At 38.1% G+C, this 21,118-nt stretch overlaps 1 protein-coding gene and 1 long non-coding RNA gene across 4 annotated transcripts in view; one reads left to right on the forward strand and one right to left on the reverse strand.

Annotated features, from left to right (window-relative positions):
• LOC138160090 (uncharacterized) overlaps positions 1-21,118 on the forward strand; it is an 811,791-nt gene that overhangs the window by 493,656 nt on the left and 297,017 nt on the right. The window lies entirely within an intron of this gene.
• CPQ (carboxypeptidase Q) overlaps positions 1-21,118 on the reverse strand; it is a 545,251-nt gene that overhangs the window by 379,637 nt on the left and 144,496 nt on the right. Inside the window, 1 exon segment of the mRNA XM_069086586.1 lies at positions 4,282-4,489. Within this exon segment, the coding sequence (XP_068942687.1) occupies positions 4,282-4,489 (208 nt within the window).

Genomic DNA, 21,118 nt, shown 5'->3' on the forward strand with positions numbered 1-21,118 from the left:
AAGAGAAAAGGCAATACACAGATAATACCATGTCTGCTTCCCCAGGGCTGAGATTCACATGGTTCACTGAACAATAAAGGAAGAATTCTCACCTGTGAATGTCTTTGCTTCGAGTAACATGCCCATGAATACATAACAAGCTGGTAGGAAGTGAGTATGTTTCTTTCCAAAAAGGTCGGTGTCATCTCTGAAGAGTGTCAATCAGCAACTGCCTAATGTTGCACTTTCCTCTACCTTCCTTACATTCCATTCCCCCCAGAAAGTTCTGCCTCCACATAAAGGGGAGAAATTTTCACATATCCACCAAACTTCTGCTTTGTTAAAGATCATTTCCATTGTAGCAAATTTACTTGGCATTATTTAGCACTTTGTTCTACTATAATTTGGAGCAATTTAACAAGGATGTGTCAGGAAAAAGTAATTCAACCAAAGCTAAACTACAATTTATATCAGTGTCAACCTGGAGTTATTGATGGAAGATAAAGATGAAAGCCTTCAAAGGTCAAGCCTATGAAACCTTCTGGAGACCTCAGGGAGCTTCATCCCCATTCACACTTAGAACACTAGAAACCAATATGGTTGTATTAATGGAAATGAAATGGAAGAAGATTCATAAACATCTGCTTTGCAGCTGCACTGTAAAAACTGTGGGACCTTTTCCATCTGATTTGCAACTGAAACCTCCTATATATGTGGTCTCCTCAATTAGAATATGAGATGCTTGACAGAAGGGAGTATTTTACTTTTCTCTTCATATCCCTGGAACTTAGCACAGTCCTATGCACATAGAAAGCACATCATAAATGCTTTTTTTCATTCATTCATTCACATTACCCTCCACAAACTCAAATGCAGCCATATCGGCATGCTGGCTAGTCTTCATAGTCACCCCTCCATCTCTCATCACCCTACCTTTGTAGTGGCTGTCCCACATGCCTAGAATTCTCTCCTGGATCTCAGCGGCAACATGACAATAGGGCTCTGAACTGGAAAACTTGGAATCAAGTTTGGATCCCGCCTAAGATACTTAGTAGCAAAGTGATCCTGAGTTACCTCTCTGAGCTTCCATTTCTTCATTTGTAAAATGAGGGGACTGGAATAAACAACTGCTAAGGTTCCTCCCAGGTCTAAATTTATGATCCTTATCACTGACTATACTTCCCAGAACCCCCCTGTCCCTCAGTTACTAGAGCCTTCTCCTCTGAGGTTATTCTGTATCCACTGTGTATTATACATACACACACATGCACATACACACAGAACACCCCTTTATCCTACATATACCTATATATGTAATTACATATGCATGTATATACATGTGTACATATGCATAGATACATACACATATAGGCTAAAGTGTGTATATACACATATAGGATAAAGTATGTCTCTTTATATATACATATGTAAATGCTGTGTATGTACTTATATATGTAGAATGAGAGGTGTGGGTGGGTATATTTATGGTGTGGGTCTGGATAGATGTGTATGTTTAGCACATATACCTTTACATGTAAATAACATGTAGAATAAAGGTATATAATATATGCAGATATAAAACATATATGTGCAAATGTAAATATGTCTATGTGTGCATATATACATACACGTGCATGTGTATATACGTGTGTATGTGTACATATCCAGGCATGTGTGTGTGTGTCCCCTTGTAATGGGGATGGCAATTTGAAGATCTTCCCTGCCCCTTCATAGACCTGGGGGAGTTTGAAGAGCTTCCCTGCTGTGAAGATAAACTCTGCTCCCTGATAGGCTGAATGTGGTCACATGGAGCCTGTGGTAGGAGGAGTTTGCTGAGAAGAAGCAGAGCCCACAGAGGAGAAGCTGCTAGACAGAGATCAAGTCTGACAGTTGGCCACAGATGGAGACAGCTGGGGTCAGAGGAGCTTAGAAAAAGGAGTCAGATAGACTCATGAGTAAATACTGATTACGCATTGGTTTGTGGGAAGGCTAAAGGATGCTGTGGCTCTCAGCATTATTATGGCCTCTGAATATCTTTGGTACTTCAGCTTACTGGTTTTGGGATTCATTTTTCTGGGGTTTAAATAAATCCTTCAGCTTTATCCTTTATCTGCAGAGTCTGGAATATTTTGAGATCGAATGTCATGTAGTAGTTCATATAGTCATGGTCTCTATCATGTAAATATTGCATTGGTGCTACACCCCTGTGACACCTAGCTGCCCCTAATATGTAAGATAAAGGACTATAGAGATATAGACATAGATAGATATTGTGTATAGATACACATGTGTGTATCTATACACATACACATATAAGTATGTGTGTATTTACATGTATGTATATGTGTGTATACACACAACCCTGTAAAGACTGTGAGGCTTTTTCCATCTGATTTGCAGCTGAAACATACGATATATGTGGTCTCTTTGATTTTAATATGAGATGCTTGAGAGAAGGGAGTGTTTTGCTTTTCTGCTTTTATCTATCTATCTCAAGTCTTTACAGTGCATATGTGTGTGCATATATATGTATGTGTATATATGTATATATGTGTGTATGTATATGCAGACACATCCCTTTATCCTACATGTTGGGGGTAGCTAGGTGACATAATGAATAGAGCACCAGTCCTGGAGTCAAGAAGACCTGAGTTCAAATACAGTCTCAGATACTTACTAGCTGTGTGACCCTAGGTAAGTCACTTAACCCTGTGTGCCTCAGTTCCTCATCTATAAAATGAGCTGGAGGAGGAAATAGCAAAGTACTCCAGTATCTTTGCCAAGAAAAGCCCCCACAGGGTCACAGAGAGTCAAAGGCAACTCTAACAACTCAACAATAAAAATCTTACATGTTGTCTCCTTCATTAGGATATGTTTCTTAAAGGCAGGAACTGTTTTTTTTTTCTTTTTCTCTGTATCCACAATACTTAAAATAAACACTTAATAAGCTTTTATTGCTTGCTGTTGCACTCTCCTCTCCCCATTCAACCCCCTACCCCAAATGTTCTGTCCCTACACAAAGAGGAAACAAATTTTACATATCCTAATAAGCCTCTGCTTTGTTAGAGATAATGAATAAATGACTTAATTCATGAATGTCATGGTATGCTTATAGAATGTAAAGATGACAAGAAGTTGGAAGACAGAGTTAACCTAGTGGATTATCTAGTTAAGATAAAAAAGATTGTGTCAGCCAATAATTTGGAGTAGAATCTAATAAGAGTAAATTAAATGGGGATAATTATCATGTTCTCTATTTGAGTCAGCTGCAAAAAGGGCTCTGGATTTGGAGCCAAAGGACCTAGGTTTGATCTTGAGTCTGTCACTAGCAAGTAGTGAAGGTATGTCATTTTCTCCATTGTCCTAACTAGCAACATAGAGAAAACCTTTAAAAAAGAAAGAAAGGGAACACGAATTCCATGAGCAAACTTCTTTGAGTTACTGACAGCAGTACAGAAAAGAGGCCAGAAGATCTGGTTCCTCATAGATGTCCTTTATCTCTAGTCACCTCTTCCTTTAGTAACCCTCTGTCAAATGTCTGGAAGTGTTACTCTGATTATCATTTTCAAAGGAACAATCTTCCTCTCTGGTAATGAAGAATGTGTGCCTATGAAAATCTTTCAAAAGTAGTTTCAGATATAATTAACTCTTAAGTTATCATTGTTCTGGTTTTCTGGGAAAATAACGTAATTCAGCATCTTAAAACAAAATAAAGGCCCCATATACATCCATATAGTTAGCTCTTAGTTATTTAGGTTGACTTTCTGATTTATAGATTATATTCAGATCCTGTGTGACTCACCCCTCAGGAACTTGGCTTCTTGGTCATTTCCATTAATTAAATTAATAGCCTCATGGGACACAAAATAAAAGGAGATGAAACAAGCTGATAAGTTATGCTCATTTTTTATAATATCTGTCTAGAGGTTCAAAGGAGTAAGAACGTGAGTCTTCTGTTTAAAACAAGGCTTTGGAAGTGGATAGAGTGCCAGGCTTGAAGTCTGGGTTCAAATCTGATATTCACTGGGTTCAGGACCATGGACAAGTAACTTGCCTCTGTAAGCTTTAGTTTACTCTTTCCTAAAAAGGACAATGATACCTGTAGTACCTACTTCTCAGGGATGTTTTTAGGCTCCCACAAGATAATGTAGATAAGGCATTCTGCAAAATTTATATTGCTTATATTAAAGTCAGATGAACTATATTGTCCCTTTCCTCCAAATCCATTAAAAAATGACAACGACTGGAAGCATCACTTCTAATGGTATGAAGCATACATATTCTTTGTGGCAAGATATTTACCTGTTCTGGATACTTGCTCCCAGTGATCTCAGCCACAGTATTGAATGATCTTGCATCTGGGTAGCTCTTTGCTTCCATCTTTAGTTAGATAACAATTTTGGTTCCCCGAGAAGCCATCCTTGCCATCATCTCTGCATCCTCCACAGTAATGCAAGCTGTTGGGATCTGAGGTACACCATCCTGGTAGACCTGAATTCCTGTGTGAGGACTTGAAAAAAAACAGCCTGCATTAACCCCCAAAAATTGAATTAGAGAAAAGAAAGGCATTTAGAAAAATTTCACCAATATACTTCCATTTGACTCACTCTTTTTTGTTTTGTTTTAATAATAACAGCTGCATGTGAATAGGTAAAAGAGGGTTATTGCTTTCTTGACAAAAGAATTATCATTGCCTTGATTACAATTCTACCATTACAATGCTGCCTTCTTGGGTAGTGACTCTGAGTTCTTGAAGGTTCTGCTATTGTCATACAATCTCTGGCAGGTCCTACTGAGCTACAAAGCTTTTGAATAGAATCCCAGCAATAGATTTATATGACAGTGTGCTTTTCATAAAATGATCAGTCTATAATGTTTGGAGAAACTTGGAAAGAAAAGATTGTCTAGCAGATATGAAATTTGGGGGCCACCAGAGCCCATTAAACTCTCTACCTAAGTCTATTCAAGAGCTGCAGTATGCATTGGTGGAAGGAGGGAGGAGACATGTCAAAAAAAAATCTTGGATCTTGTTAATTGAGGAAGAAATGAGGAAGAGGAGGAGGAAGAGTAGTAGTAGTAATAGTAGAAAAAGAAGAAGAAGAAGAGAGGGGGCAGTGTCAACATGGTGGTGTAGAAACAGGACTTCCACTGGGCTCCAGCTCCCACCACCTCCAATTCATGAAAAAGGTGACTCTGAACAAAATTTGGAGTTACAGAACCCTCAAAATTACACAAAGAAGCTAACCTCTCACTGGCCCAGCAGGCCAGTAGGGAGGAGCCAGCACAGTGCTCTGGGAGCCAAACCCAGCCCCACCCCACCCCCACCTGAGAGCCAGAGGTTTTAGCTCCAGAGAGGGCCTGACCAGCCACTGGTTGGAGGGACTTCAGATCACCAGCAGCTGTGGCAGTTTACAGAATAATCAACCCATAGATGCATAGGACAAATTGAGAGGTCAGTGCAGTGTGGACTTTGGGATCCTATAGTTTGGGAGTGCCTTGGATTTTATCCCCTGGAGGGAGAAGTCGCTGAGGCACTGCAGCCATGCAGCCGCCACCAGTTTGAGGGGTAATTGCTCTTGCTTTAGCCTGATTGGATCTGGATTGCAGTCTAGGGCGGAGGTGTGGAGTGTGTGACCACCTTGCCAGAGCATGTGGAGGCTTCAGAGAAGGCATCCAACTAATACTTCTGGCAGCTGAGAAAACCCCAGCATTTGGTATGAAGTTCTCCTGTCTGGTAGCAGAGTCCTATTGTGGCCAAAAGCCCAAAAGTCAAGTAATTGAATGGCAACATGAGTAAATGAGGGAAGCAAAGCAAACAGAGTAATTCAAAATTAGACTCCTATTTTGGGGACAAAAAGGATCAAAGCATGGAACAGGAGGAAGACAGTGAAGTCAAAACTCCTGCACCAAAAGTTTCCAAGAAAATTACGAGCTGGTTATATGCCATAGAGGAGCTCAAGAAGGATTATGAAAATCAAATAAGAAAAGTGGAGGAAAAATTGGGAAGAGAAATGAGAATGATGCAAGAAAAGCATGAAAAGAGAGTCAACAATCTGACTGAAGAAAATAACACCTTAAAAATAGACTAATTCGGGGTGGCCAGGGGGCTCAGCGAGTAAGAGCACCAGCTCCAGTGTTGGGATGACCTGGAGATCGAATCCCGGGCTCAGACACTCAGCACCACACGCAGAAATAACTGGCCGTGTAACCTTGAGCAAGTTACTTAACCCCGATTGCTTTAAAAAAAAATTGACTAATTCAAATGGCAAAAGAGGCTCAAAAAGACAATGAGGCGAAGAATGCCTTAAAAAGCCAAATTTGTCAGACGGAAAAAGAATCTCAAAAGCTCACTGAAGACAATCATGCCTTCAGAATTAGGCTGGATAAAATGGAAGCTAGTGACTTTATGAGAAATCAAGATACTATTAAACAGATCCAAACAAATGAAAAAATAGAAGGCAGTGTGAAATATCTCATTGGGAAAACCACTGACCTGGAAAAACAATCCAGGAGAGATAATTTAAAATTATTGAACTACCAGAAAGCCATGATCAAAAAAAGAATCTAGAAATCATCCTTCAAGAAATTCTCAAGGAAAATTGCCCTGATGTTTTAGAACCAGAGGGCAAAATAGAGGTTGAAAAAATCCACCTATCACCTCCTGAACAAGATCCTAAAAAGAAAACTTCTATTAATATTATAGCCAGGTTGTGGAATTCCCAGATCAAGGGGAAAACATTACAAGCAGCCAGGAAGAAAGAATTTGAATATTGTGGAAACACAATCAGGATAACACAGGGTCTGGCCGCTTCTACACTGAGGGATTGAAGGGCTTGGAATATGATATTCCGGAGGTCAAAGGAGCTGGGATTAAAACCAAGAATCAGCTACCCAGCAAAACTGAGTATCATGTTTCAGGGGAAAATATGGTTATTCAATGGAATAGAGCTCTTTCAAGCATTCATGATGAAAACACCAGAGTTGAATAGAAAATTTGACATTCAGATACAAGAAGCAAGAGAAGCATGAGAAGGTAAACAGGGAAAAGAAATCATAAGGAACCTATCAAAGTTAAACTATTAACATTCCTACATGAAAAGACAATAATTGTAACTGATGAAACTTTTCTCAGTATGAAAATAGTTGAAGGGAATAGAAATATATATGTCTATATATGAGTGTATATGGGCATATGAATACATACGTAAATGTGTGTATATATGTTTACAGGTATACATAGATAGAGGGCACAGGACCAACTTAACAGGAAGGGATGATACTTAAAAGGTGAAATTAAGAGGTGAGACAGGAATATAATGATAGGAGATGGGGAGAGACAGAATGGGATAAGCTATCTCATAAAGAAGAGGCAAGGGAAAATGGTTACAATGGAGAGGAAGAATAGGAAGGCAAAAGGGAATGGGTCAATTTTATTCTCATTGAATTTGTTCTGGGGAGGGAATGAAATACACACTAAATAGGGTATCTTACCTTACCAGAGAGTAGGGGGAAGGGGATCAGAGGGGGGATTATGGAAGGGAGGGCAGGCTGGAGGGGAGGGAAGTTGGAAGCATACACTTTTGAAAAGGGATGGGATCAAAGTAGAGAATAGAATAAGTGGGAGATGGGATAGGAGGGAGGCAAATATAGTCAGTCTTTTACAATATATGTACTATGTTATTGTTTTGCATTATCTACACATGTACAACATATAGGAGGAAATTCAAAGTTTTACAATGAAATGTTTAAATATATATATACTATTATTAATACTATTTTACATGTAATTGGGAAATAACATATACAGGCACTGGGGCATAGAGATCCACTACTGGAAAAGTCGAAAGGGGTATGGGAGAAAGCAGATTGGAGGAGGGGATATCCTGTGGGAATGCTATTTTGGGGTGGTGGGTAGGGGAAAAACGGAGAGAAAATTTGTAACTCAAAATCTGGCGGAAATGAATGATATAAATCAGAAGTTAATAAAGCTTTGAAAAATTTAAAAAAACAATATTATGTTACAGCTTATTAAGTAAGTTTTTTCAGGGTGTCTATTTTGGTATTTTAAATAATCCTTTAACTATTAGCCCACATACTCTACTGGTATCTGCACAAGGCTGTCAACAGGACACAATCAGCCTCTAACCTGTGGATGGTCAGAACTAAATAAAACAGGCTAAAGACAGTAGAATCAGGAATCAAATAACAGTTTAATTTCAAAGTGAGAGAAGTGCCTTGCAAGCGAGAGGCAGATTAAACACATGTTCTGGGGCCCTGCCCCTAGGACCCACTGCAGTATGGCTATACTTTGATACTAATACCAATGGCTACATGGTCAGCTATAGCTCTGACAATGATAGGTAACATCAACAATGAGATGGGCAGGCATTGGAGTATTTGGGCAATAAAAAATTATTAATAGATTATTAGTATGTTGTAAAAAAAATAAGACAGGAAGACTTATGTGAACTGATTCAAAGGAAAGTAAATAGAACCAGAAAAGTTTTACATATATATATAATCTCCATATATATTTATATACATATAATGTGTATATATTTATGTATATGTCTGTATATGTGTATATAGGTTTGTATGTATCTGTGTACATATATGCATACATATATATATATTACAATTATGTAAATGGAAGGAAACACATTAAGAACAAAATAGCTGAAACTGAATGCTGTGAAACTCTAACGATCAAGTTCAGCCACAGAGAAGAGGCACCTCCCTGCCTTCTTTCCAAGGCAGGTACTATCTGCACACAACACAACAGATATTTGACTTTTTTGATATTGTGTTTTTGCTGAACTTTTTTTTTTCTTTTTTCAATATTCTTTTTCATTTGGGATGGCTCACTGAAAGCACAGAAGTAGAGGGGCACACTGAGACATATAGATATAAAAACAAAAATATCAATAGTTACTTTTAAGTGAAGTATGGAAAAATATATATGTCAGAGATTTTGTGAGGATTAATGAAATATGCCTGGTCAAAGTGTACCTTTCTCCTTTCTCCCTTACATCCAATCTATACTAATATAAGGAAGCATTATTATTTTATAGTAGTTTTTTTGTATTCCTTGTGGCATTTTTTTCTCCCCAAAGAATAATTTCTAATCAAAGGCTTCATTAACATATTGGTGATTCAGCATCTGGTTTCCTTAAATTGCTTTGCTCTAATCCTGCTGCTTCAATCATGTCATCATCTTTTGGGTGACCCTAGTCACAGGATTGTATGGCCAAACAGTCAGGATTTCTGACACTTGCTCTTAAAGCTCTCTCTCAGTTAATCTCACCATTTTCTATCATATCCCCAGTTCACCTCCTAACCTGACCCTTTTACTCCATTTTTTTCAAGCTATCCCAAGTTCATAAGACAACCTTTTTCCACATGCTTTCCAAACCATAACCTTGATCACCCATAAACTACAAGTTATCATTCACCTCCTCTAAGAGCTATACTATTCCCCCCCTTCGCTAGCACAACTGTCCAAAACTACTACATATTTTGGGGTATAACTTAAGTACTTGCTGGCTGACTGACTTTTGAAGCAACATTACCAAAGAGTCTAAAAATCGAAGATCAAAACCTGGTAATTGAGTTTGCCTATCCTGTTAAAATTTTTATCAGTGACTTGGTTAAGGGTATACTTATCAGAATTGAAGATAACACAAAGGTAGGTTGTTATTAATCATTTTTCAGTCCCAACTCTTCATTACCTTATTTGAGGTTTCGTTGGCAAAGATATTAGAGTGATTTGCCATTTCCTTTTTCAACTCAATTTTTACAGATGAGGCAACTGAGGTAAACAGGGTTAAGTGACTTGATAAGAGATTAAATGACAGAAATGGAATCTATGATGATCTTGACAAGACTGTGCTGGGTTCTCTTCTTCTTACTCCTACATTATCTTACTTAGTGATCTCATCAGTTCCAATTATCATGTAACTCTATGCAGATGATTTATATATATACATATATATATATATATATATATATTCCCCAATACTCTCTTGAGTTTCATTCTTGCATCACCAACTGTCTTTTAGTTATCTCAAACTGTATGTCTCATAGACGTCTTCAAATCAACATGTCAAAAACAGATCTCATATTTTTCCCCAAACCCCACCCAGCATACCACCATCCTCCCCAATCAGGCAGGCTCAAAACCTCAGTATCATCCTTAATTCCTTACTACTTTAAGACAGAGATGTAACTTTCTTTGCATCCCTGTACTTAGTACAATGCCTGGCACATAACTAAGAACTTAATACATGGTTATTGATTGGCCAGCAATTGACAACGCCTTACATATAGTAGAAATTCAATATATTTTTATTGAATTAAATGGAATCACAAAATTTTAGGATTGGAAGGGACATCAATGTCAATCTAATCCAACTCAAAGTTGAAAAGCAATCTTTTCTTTAACAATGAAAGAAATGAAAAGCTGGAAAAGTTATGAAGAAAGCATGCAAAGTCCATCACTTCAGTTCAAAAATTAATTGCTTAAGTATAGAATAGGGGAGATGCAACTACAAAGTAGTTCATGTGAGAAAGACTTCAGCATTCTATCGAAGTAGAAGTATTTATGAATGAGTAGTTTGAGGCAACTAAAAGAATTGATACTGCATTTAGAAAACAAAGTGTCTATTACAAGAAAGATTATAATGAAAATGCAGTATCAAGAATATAAACTGGAAGAGACCTCAGTGGACATCTTCTTGAAAATCTCCAATGAGGGGAACCTACCACCTCATGGGGTGGCCCATTTCACGTTTATGTTCATTCTAATATTTAGAAAGCCTTTCTCCACAATAAGTGTAAATTTGCTTTTTTGTAACTTCTACCAACCTTTACCTGCGGCTCCAAGAAGCTATAGCATGCACAGCAGCCACATTCCTATAAAACATCTTGTCAGAAAGGCTAAACCAGGTTGAGGGTAACTGATAGGCCTCAAACCTGTTAGTGAGTTAGGGGGAAGTCTACCCCAAGCTTGTGAAGGGTTGCCCAGGTGGAATGGGTGGATGAGAACAATTTGTTCCAATCCTTATGAAAGCAGCTGAAGCAGGCACTGTGGAGTGTTTAGAGGTTGATCGGATGTCAAAGACACAAGGCCACTGACAATTGTCTTGACTTTTGTCTTGACACTAGACTTTGATGACTCTGGAAAAGAAAGTGAAGCTGATGACTTTTTGCAGCTCTGCCTCACTTAAATCCAGTTCACATGCAAGTCAAGACATCACCCTGTGATGTCATTGGTTCTCTTTGAAAATGAAGGATGAGGGGCAGCTAGGTGGTACAGTGGATAGACCACTGGCCCTAGAGTCAGGAGGGCCTAAGTTCAAATTCAGCCTTGGACACTTGACACTTACTAGCTATGTGACCTTGGGCAAGTCACTTAAACACAATTGTCTTGCCAAAAAAGAAAATGAAGGACAAACAACAAAAACCCATTGCTAATATGAGCACTCTTCTATGCAAGTGCCCTTTAAATTCTCAAAGACAGATACTGCATCTTTGCTTGAGTCTTTTCTTCTCCAGGATAAAGATTGCTAGTTCCTTCAACCAATCTTTATATGGCAAGCAATCTTCAAAGCCTCTTACCATTTCATTTGCCTTCTAGGGCATTCTCTTCAACTTAACATCCTTCCCAAAATATAGCATCCAGGACTGAATACAATATTTCAAATATCACCTAGCCAGAGTAATTAATTATATCATACTTTTTTTCTGGTTATACCACATAAGAACTATTATTTCCAGTTCAATCAGTCAGTCAACCAACATTCATTAAGAGTTTAACTATGTATGAGTTACTGTGCTAAGTACGCACTGAGGATACTGAAAAAAAAAAAGGCAAAAATAGTCCCTTCCCTCTAGGAGCGAATAACCAGGAAAGTCTGTGGCCCTGCTCTCCTAAGGCTGTTTCTTGTTGTATAACTCAGGCATGTTTAACATTTAAAATGCACTGAGTCCTAAATGGAACTAGTTGCTAAATCTCTTTTTTTAAGCTTTTTGGAGTGGGGAAGGCAGGGCAGTTGGGTTTATGTGACTTGCCCAAGGTCACACGACTAGTAAGTGCTAAGTGTATGAGGCCAGATTAGAACTCAGATCCTCCTGACTCCAGGGTCAGTGCTCTATTCACTGTGCCACCTAGCTGCCCCAATGAAACTCTTTAGTAAACTTGGTAACATAGCACAGTTATAAATCTACCTTCTTCATCCTGACTGGGTAAGCTTTCTTGGTTAATTTTGAAAAATATAGTCTTTTGCTACTGGTCTAATCTTCATCATCATCATTTTCTTCTTCTCCTCCTCCTCCTCCTTCTTCCTCCTCCTCCTCCTCTTTCTTCTTCTTTTTTGCTTTTTTTTTGGAAGGCAATTGGAGTTAAGTGACTTGCCCAAAGTCACATGGCTAGTAAGTGTGTCAAGTGTCTGAGGTCAAATTTGAATTCAGGTCCTCCTCACTCTAGGGCAGGTGCTCTATTCACTGAGCCACCTAGACACCCCTTGGTCCATGTTTCTTGATCCCATCATCACACCTGGTGATGTGACAACTGTCATGGCAGATACTTAGTCTGAAAATCCTATATAAACCCAGGGCCCCAGTGATTCTAGGCCTTCAACCCAAGTATATCCCACTACTCATCTGGGCTACCACCCAGCCTACTGCCCCAGGGAATGGTGGGGGAAAGAGAAGGCACAAGTGCTTCTATACCTGACTTCACCTGTCTATATTCTCCGATGCTACACTTGGTTTTATGAATAAACTATTCTAACCCATCCCAGTGACCCTACATATCACTCACCTGAGCTCCACCCTAAATTTATGTGACAAAGAACTTACACTCTAATAGGTCAAACAACATAAAAACCATTGTGTCCGTACAAAGTAGTTGTTGCTCAGTCATTTCAGTCATGTCTAACTCTCCATGATCCCATTTGAGGTTTTCTTGGCAAAGATACTGGAGAGGTTTGCCCTTTCCTTCTCCTGCTCATTTTACAGATGAGGAAACAGAGGTAAAAAGAGTTAAATGACTTGCCCAAGGTCACACAGCTAATAAGTGTCTGAGGCTATATTTTAACTAAGGAAGATGAATCTTCCTGACTTCAGGCCCAGCACTCTATCCACTGTGCCACCTAGCTGTCCTCAGTATGTCCAAGACTATGTGTGTACATTTACACACTATGTGTGTATATGTATGTATAGGTGTGTGTATGCCTGTATGTGTATATACACATTATCTTCATTTATACATATGTATACACACGTACATATATACATACACACAGCATATTTGGATGTAAGACACATGGCTACCATAATTTAGCTAGGCTAGGGATAAGCTAGGCCACTTCTAAAAGATGCTGACCATGTTTTGTGAAGCTACTTGAAACTATGTTATGCCAGGATAAGTTGAAGGAGCTGGGGATTATTTAGACTGGAGAAGACTGAGAGAGAAGCATCACAGACTTCAAATAATTGAAGGACTGTCATGTAGAAAAAGCATTAGACTTGTTCTGCTTAGCTCCAGATGGTAGAACTTCAATGGGTAGAACCTACAGAAAATCAGATTTCATCTAGACATACAGAAGAAGGGAAAAAAACCTACTATTTCCTATTATTTGAAACTATCCCAAAGTAGAACTTGTTTTTTAAGGTGTAGGGAGTTCCTTGTTACATCAGATATTTAAGTGGAGGCTAGAGAAGTACCTAGGAATATCATAGATAGGGTTTCATGAGTTCAGTTGGTGTTGGCCTAGACAATCTTTAAAGTCTCTCCCAACTCTGAGCTTTCATATTTCTGAGCTGTTATACTTAATAACAGGTATTTTGTTGTTGTTTAGTAGTTTTTCAATCATATCCAACTCTTCATCACCCTATTTGGGGTTTTCTTGGCAAAGATACTGAGGTGGTTTGGCATTTCCTTCTCCATCACATTTTACAGATGAGGAAACTGAGGCAAACAGAATTAAGTGACTTGCCCAGGGTCACACAGCTAGGAAAGGTCTAGGGCTAGATTTAAACTCAGGAAGAAGAGTCTTCTTGAGTCAAAGTCCAGTACTAGCCACCTCCCCACTCCAATAATAGGCATATCTATTCTAGAATACCATGGCCTTGGTCATATAATGGTTCATTACATATACAGACACACACACATATAATACATATTGGTCTATAATGGATCATTATCCATGGAGATGATGTAATGATGAACCACAAGGAAGTGTCCAGAAAAAAAAAGGCTACATTAATATTTATTATTCATATGGGATGTCTAGTATTTAGTTAACAACAATCTGTTTGTTCTCAAGCTATTTCTTAACAGAAGATCAGTCTAACACTTCTTGACAGGAATGTTTTCAACACAATGTGTCTTCAAATTAATTTGCTCAAATAAACTGCAGAAATAAGTTCTCATAAACTGAAAGGGATTTTCTAGTTGGGGTCCTAGATTCAAGAAATAAATCCAGGCACCAGCAATTTCTTTTTCTTTTCTTTCTTTTTTTTTGTTGTTGCTTTTTTGGAGAGGGGAAGGTAGGACAATTGGGGTTAAATCATTTACCCGAGGTCACATGGCTAGTTTTGAGTTAAGTTTCTAAGGCCAAATTTGAACTCAGGTCCTCCTGACTCTAGGGCCAGTGCTCTACTCACTGCACCACCTAGCTGCCCCCTAGCAATTTCTTTTTGGATGTACAATTATTCACTAAATTTTGGTAATAAGTAGCACACTGAGTCAAGCACAGTAGTGGTAGTGTGGGATGTGACCTAAAGTCAGAGCTCAGCACAAAGGCAACCTTCTCGTTCTATCAGAAAGCTTCACTTGCCCATTAGCAGTTTAGTGTGCACTTCTGTGGACACCATCATAAATCACAGAAGAATGGCAGAATGCCTGTAGTGATAATCGTTTCCCTTTCTTGGAAAAATATTCATATATTCTGTTATCAACATTACTCTGGGAAGAGAAGCACTGCAAATGATTGGAGTGATTTTGGAGTTAAAGACAGGTTCAAATGATGCCTTTGTTGCTTATTACCTGTGTGACCTTGGGTCAATCACTTGACTTCTTTAGGGCTCAATTTTTTCATCTGTAAAATGGAGAGGAAGAAGATGACTAGATGGCCTATAATGTCCTATTGAAGCTCTAAATCTCTGACCTAGGACTACTCTAGATGACACAGTGGCTGGAGCACTGGACTTTGAGTTAGATAGACCCAAATTCAAAAATGACCTTAGATACTTACTAGCTATATGATCACTTAACCACTCAGCCTCAGTTTTCTCATCTATAAAATGGCAATAATAATATCACCTACCTCATAGAGTTGTTGCAAGATTCAAATGAGACAATACAAGTCCAAAGCATTTGCAAACCTTAAAGTTCAATATAAATGCTATTATTATTACTATTATATACACACACCAGTTCATAGGACTTTTATAGCAAATACTCCTCAATTATTGGAGGTGACTTTGATCACAAAGCATTTGATGAGGACTTTGGAGGAAACTTCTAGTTTAGGACAAACATGCAAATATATAAAAATAAAATAAGGCTATCATTTTAAACAATGGATCTTAAAATATGGCCACAATAGAACTTTTGCAATCCAAAGGGAAGTAGATTATGAGTCAATCACTTCTCTAGTTCTAGCCGGACATGACTTGACACAGGATTGCTTATCTTTTGGGATCCACCAAAAGTGGAAGAGAAAAGCATTGGGCTGTTCTGTCTCCCAGAGTAAAGGCTGAGGAGCTAGATCTTCTAATGCAGCTTCCAGAGCAGATATTAGTAAATGTTTCCTACATTCTTTGGATTATTTCTAGTCTAGTTCCCTTTTGGTAATCAAACGATCACAGATAATTTATGAAGCACTTAATCACTTCTAGACCTTGTCCTTGGTGCTGAGGCTACAAAGACAAAAAATGGAACTTTATTGGCTCTAAAGTAGTTTTCATTCTATATGGAGGGGCAATATATACATATATAAGCATATACACATCATATACAATGTCAATGCAAGGTAATATGATGGGGAAGGAGGAGAGGAAGGCACTAATTGCCCAGGGAATCAGGGATGGGCTATATTATTTGGTTCCTCAGTTTTATAGAGGCAAATCTCTATGAGGTACTATTTACAATCCAGCCTAAAATGATGCGTTGAACTCCCTTTTAAAAAAAGTTGGCTATATCTGGACTTAAATGATCCAGGCCCAACCCCGTTAACGATAGAAATCTGCCTCCTCAGTCCAATTATTTGACTTATTTTTTCTCCCTTTTCTAAGAGCTATTATTCTGAAAGGGACTATTTGAATGACCCTAATTCCAAACAGCCAGATGCTAATGAGACATCAATTGATAACTGATAAACAATCACAAAGTTGCCAAGGTTGGGCCCAACAGGCTCCTAGCAATTTTTACTCAACAATCACCCTTTCAAAATTAAGACAAAAACCTTGCCACACACTAAGTTAATTACCCTTGATTTGGGGGTAAGCAATGTTCTATAGTAGAAAAGTGTTTGGTTTGGAGTACAGAAAGACCTGGGTTTGAATTCCACCTCCCAAATGTAATAGCTTTGCAAGCATGAGAAAATCATTTAAGCTATCAACCTTCTTCCCTCACCTTACCTTCTTAGAATGCATATTTTCCTTTAAGATTTGACTCAAAAGTCCTCTTCTGTATCAGTGGTTCTTAACATGAGCACCAGGAACTGGGTTTGAAAAACTTTCTATGTATATATATATAATTATATATATATATATATATATTTAAACATTATTGATTTCCTCTGTAATCCTATGTATTTATGCATTTAAAAACTGATTCTGAGAAGGAATTCACAGAATTGCTTGCCAAAATGCCAAAGCAATCCTCAGCACAAACTAGGTCAAGAGCACCCTCTTTCATATGAAACTTTTCCTAATCCCATCCTCCCAGCTGCTGGCGTCCTAGACACCAGGTCTGTTTTATATACCTACATAAGTATGTGTTATCTAACTTGATGGAATATTAAGCTTCTTGAGGAGAGGGTCTGTTTCACTTTAGTCACTGTATTTTCAGCTCTGAGCACAGTAAGTACTTTATAATAAATAAATGCTAGCTGACTGATTGGTTAGATATGGGAATAACAATATCTGTAGTACAGGACTCACATAATTTTAATATATGAGATACAGTATTATTAATATGTGTTATTACCCTCAACAAATATAAAAATGTAGATCGTTCCAATTACTGCACTAGTGAGTCTATAATAAAACCTGCATATACCAGCTGAAAATGGATTCCCTGGATCTCTTTCTAAAGCTTATAACACTGCAAATATCTGTTACACTATAAGACACATCTGCAGGAGAGCTGAATTTTTTTTGAATGATCCTCAACTCTGAATAAGAGAAATACCCAATTTGAATAAAGAAGTTGACCAGTCCTCCCCAGTATTATACATCAATCACCTAATGTCCCCTTAAGGGTTATTTCAAGAGCAGACTCTTTTGACTAGTCCTCTATTAAAAAAAAAAAAAAAAGATGACTATTTCTATTGCAGAGCTGTTTCTTTATTTGCAGAGTTCACATTAGTCCTTGAAAGTGGGTATTGGAATATACATGATATATCCACCAAGAGGGCAATTATGCACCCCTACTGAGATACAGGTCTTTCTGTTTTTTGGTGGGTTTTTTTCCCTCTCAGAGTCATATAACACTTTGACCAAAATGAAAAAATATTAACATTACAATGAAGTCTTAGAATGTCTAGGGTCTGGAGGCGGGAAGGGTGGGGGAGAGGTTGTGGAAGGCTAAGGCCTTTGAAGCTGGGGCCTTTTGTTTCCACACTCTTTTTCTTAGACACTTTTTCTCTAGTGAGGTTACAAGGGCAGACATTTATGTTGTATGTCATTTCCAGAATCTTGGTAGTGATCTGTGATTTAAAACAAAAAAACCTTCCTTTAGAAAGACCAGTACTGACTCTACCCCAGAGTTCTAAATGTCTACTGGCTGCCACACAAAATTCAGCTCACATACTCATGTAATCATCGACAACACAAAAGCAAGGAGCTCATATTCATACCAAATGTTAGAATGAAGGTCTTTGCTAAAACAGAGACAACAATTCTTCAGAGGAGACGAGGCGATTGGAGGATTCAACAAGCTGTTTTCTTCTCTGATTTCTGTAATTCTGCTTGGATAACAGAAGACAGGCAGGGGAAAAAATCTATTTCTAGATTTTATTCCATATTGATGGTATGCTTTCTACAGACAAAATGCAAGTCACATCTAGCCTGAAATCTCATAGTCACTAAGCAGCTCTCGTTGAAGAGACTGTTAAATATGGTGGCCTGTACAGCTGCCATAGAAATGGAGAGATTTATAACAGAGAAAAGGAGGAAGCCAACAAGACATATTGAATTTGGATCCAGATAACATGAGTTCAAATCTTAACTCAGTCATTTTCTTCCTGTAAGACCTTGGCCAAAACTTGGCCTCAATTTTCTATCTGTAAGATAAAGAACTGTCCTAGATGAACTCTAAGGTCCCTTCCCCATCTGAAGCTATCATCTAGCAGTATGCTAGAATCCAGTTGAATCACTGGGGAAAAAGTGTATTATGACACACTTTTACATTAAACACATTATTAACATTTTCCCCTCTGCTTTTTTGAGGCTGAACAATAAAATAAAAAAGCAAACCCTCATTTGTAAAGTTTGCTGTTTTCCAAGGGGTAAATGCTCACAATGAAATTTAACAATCAGCTCTCAGTAACCAGTAGGAGCTAGCTCCGGCAAATTTCTACATTATCTACGAATTTAATTCTCATGAGGCTCTAGGACAAATAAAAATTGACATTCCAAAAATGTTTAGGGCAAAGCCTATGCAATACACATATTACTTTCTAAATAGAACACTAGGGTCTTTGGTTTCCTGTATAAAGAAACATATACTAAAAAGTAAGAAATCATAGTTCATGAGATAAAAGAGAGAAAGAGCCGGGTTTCAAGAATACTTTGGGATGTTGTTGTTGTTGCTATTGTTGATGGGTTGCTTCAGAGTGTCTGACTCTTCATGACTCCATCTGGGGTTTTTTGGCAAAGATATTGGAGTGGTTTACCATTTCATTCTCTAGCTCATGTGACAGATGAGGAAATTGAGGCAAACACGGTTATGTGACTTGCCCAGGGTCACACAGCTGATAAGTGTCTGAGGCCACATTTGAACTCAGGCCTTCTTGACCCCTGGCCTGGCACTCTATCCACTGTACCCACTAGCTTTCTTGGGCATTATTCAGATAACACTAACGACTTATATTTACATAACAATTTTGTCAGCTTTACAAATTATGTTATACACATATGTTAATCTTACTTCATCATGGCAACAATCCATGCATCCATGAATTATTACATGCTTTAAAAAAATGCCATACACAAACTTTCATAGGATTTAGGTAAGTAATACAAGCATTATTATCCTCATTTCATATGGGAAAAGCCTGAGAAGGTCATGTCAAGTGGCTTATCCAGAGTCACAAGGCTAGTAAATGTCACAGCTGGGACTGGAATCCTGGTGATCTGATGTCAGGTCCCTTCCTCATTCCATACTCCTCCATCATACAGTCTTACTCCCCTAGAATATACATTTAAAAATCTGGGGCAGATATAAAAGACAATATATCTCAGCCTCCATTTTATGTTTACTAAAACAGAAAGAAGATATCTATATCTTTAATTAGTCCTTTACTAATTTCAAATTCCTTTTCTGCCAATTTGATTAAGGTATAGTCCCCTTTTTTCTTGTCTTTTCTTCATACCTCTAACATAAGGACAAAATCATCTTTGATGTAAAAAAAGTAACCACTTCTATTCAGCAAAAATGTTAGTAATGAATGATTTTTGATGAGGATATGGGGAACACATTGAGAAGGGGCAGAATAAAGTAGTGGAAAGAAGACTATAATGAGTCAGGAGGCCCAGATTCAAATCCTGACTGCTGCTACTGCCCACTGACAGAGGGGAAAGATCTCCAGGGCAAAGAGTGGAATTACTGCTCTGCTGCTTACTCCATGTGAGCCCTTACCTTATCTGGACTCCACTTTCACTATCTGTAAATTGAAAGGACTAAACTCGAAAGCCTCTATGGCAAGGGTGGGGAAACTGCTCTCTGTTTTCTTCTGGCAGTAATATTCTAGGATTCTAAATCTCCTTGCCATTCTGAGCCCCAATTTCCTCATTTGTAAAATGAGAGGGTTAGACTTCACTACATGGTCTCGCAGGTCCCTTCCCACTCTGACAGTCTACATTTTGAGAGCAGGCAGAAGTGTCATGTGGTCTGCCTTTTCTTTCAACAGAATGAAGTCACAGTGTCAGACTGACTACAGAATAACCCACAGAACAACTCTGATTACTACTTCCAAGTACAGCTTTAGAGGAAAAAAAAGAATGCTAACATAGAATCATAGGCCTGGGAGGTAACCTGAAGATTGTCCAGTCCATCGTGCTCACATCTAATTTACAGCCCTCCTAAGATTGGGTAGTCCATGTCTCCATCTCCCTATCCTTGCATTACCAAAATCCTCCTGTTTAAGTAACTTCAGCATACAAATCATAGCATATGGTGCTAAGAAAAAGACAGAAGAAAGCCTGGGACTAACATGTCTATAATGAGGGTGTTACTGGATCCATCCTATTAGGGTATACTAATATGTACCATAGTCTTAAGTATTAAGGAAATTAATTCCTTAAAGAGTCTAAGCCTTCATTCTCTGAAACCTAGAATGGAAATCTGGGGTCATAAGTAATCTCAATCCTTGACTAGATAGATGGAGATATACTTAGATATGTGCATATATACACATATGTACATATATGCATATATTCATGTAATGTGTATAGATGTTAGTACCTATACAACATACATATGTGCATATGCATACACATAATCACACATGTGTATATATACCTGTGCATACACATACATACACATATACATATGAATTAATTTCTTCAAGAGTCTAAGCCTTCATTCTTTGAAACCTAGAGCAGAAATCTGGGGCCAGAAGCAATCTCAATACTTGACCATTTACATATACATATACATAAATATAGATATACATGTTTATATATGATT

This window comes from Petaurus breviceps, unplaced genomic scaffold, assembly GCF_028583685.1.
Source record: "Petaurus breviceps papuanus isolate PSGF00001 unplaced genomic scaffold, PetGlider_PUasm1.0 179, whole genome shotgun sequence".
Classification (NCBI taxonomy): Eukaryota; Metazoa; Chordata; class Mammalia; order Diprotodontia; family Petauridae; genus Petaurus; species Petaurus breviceps.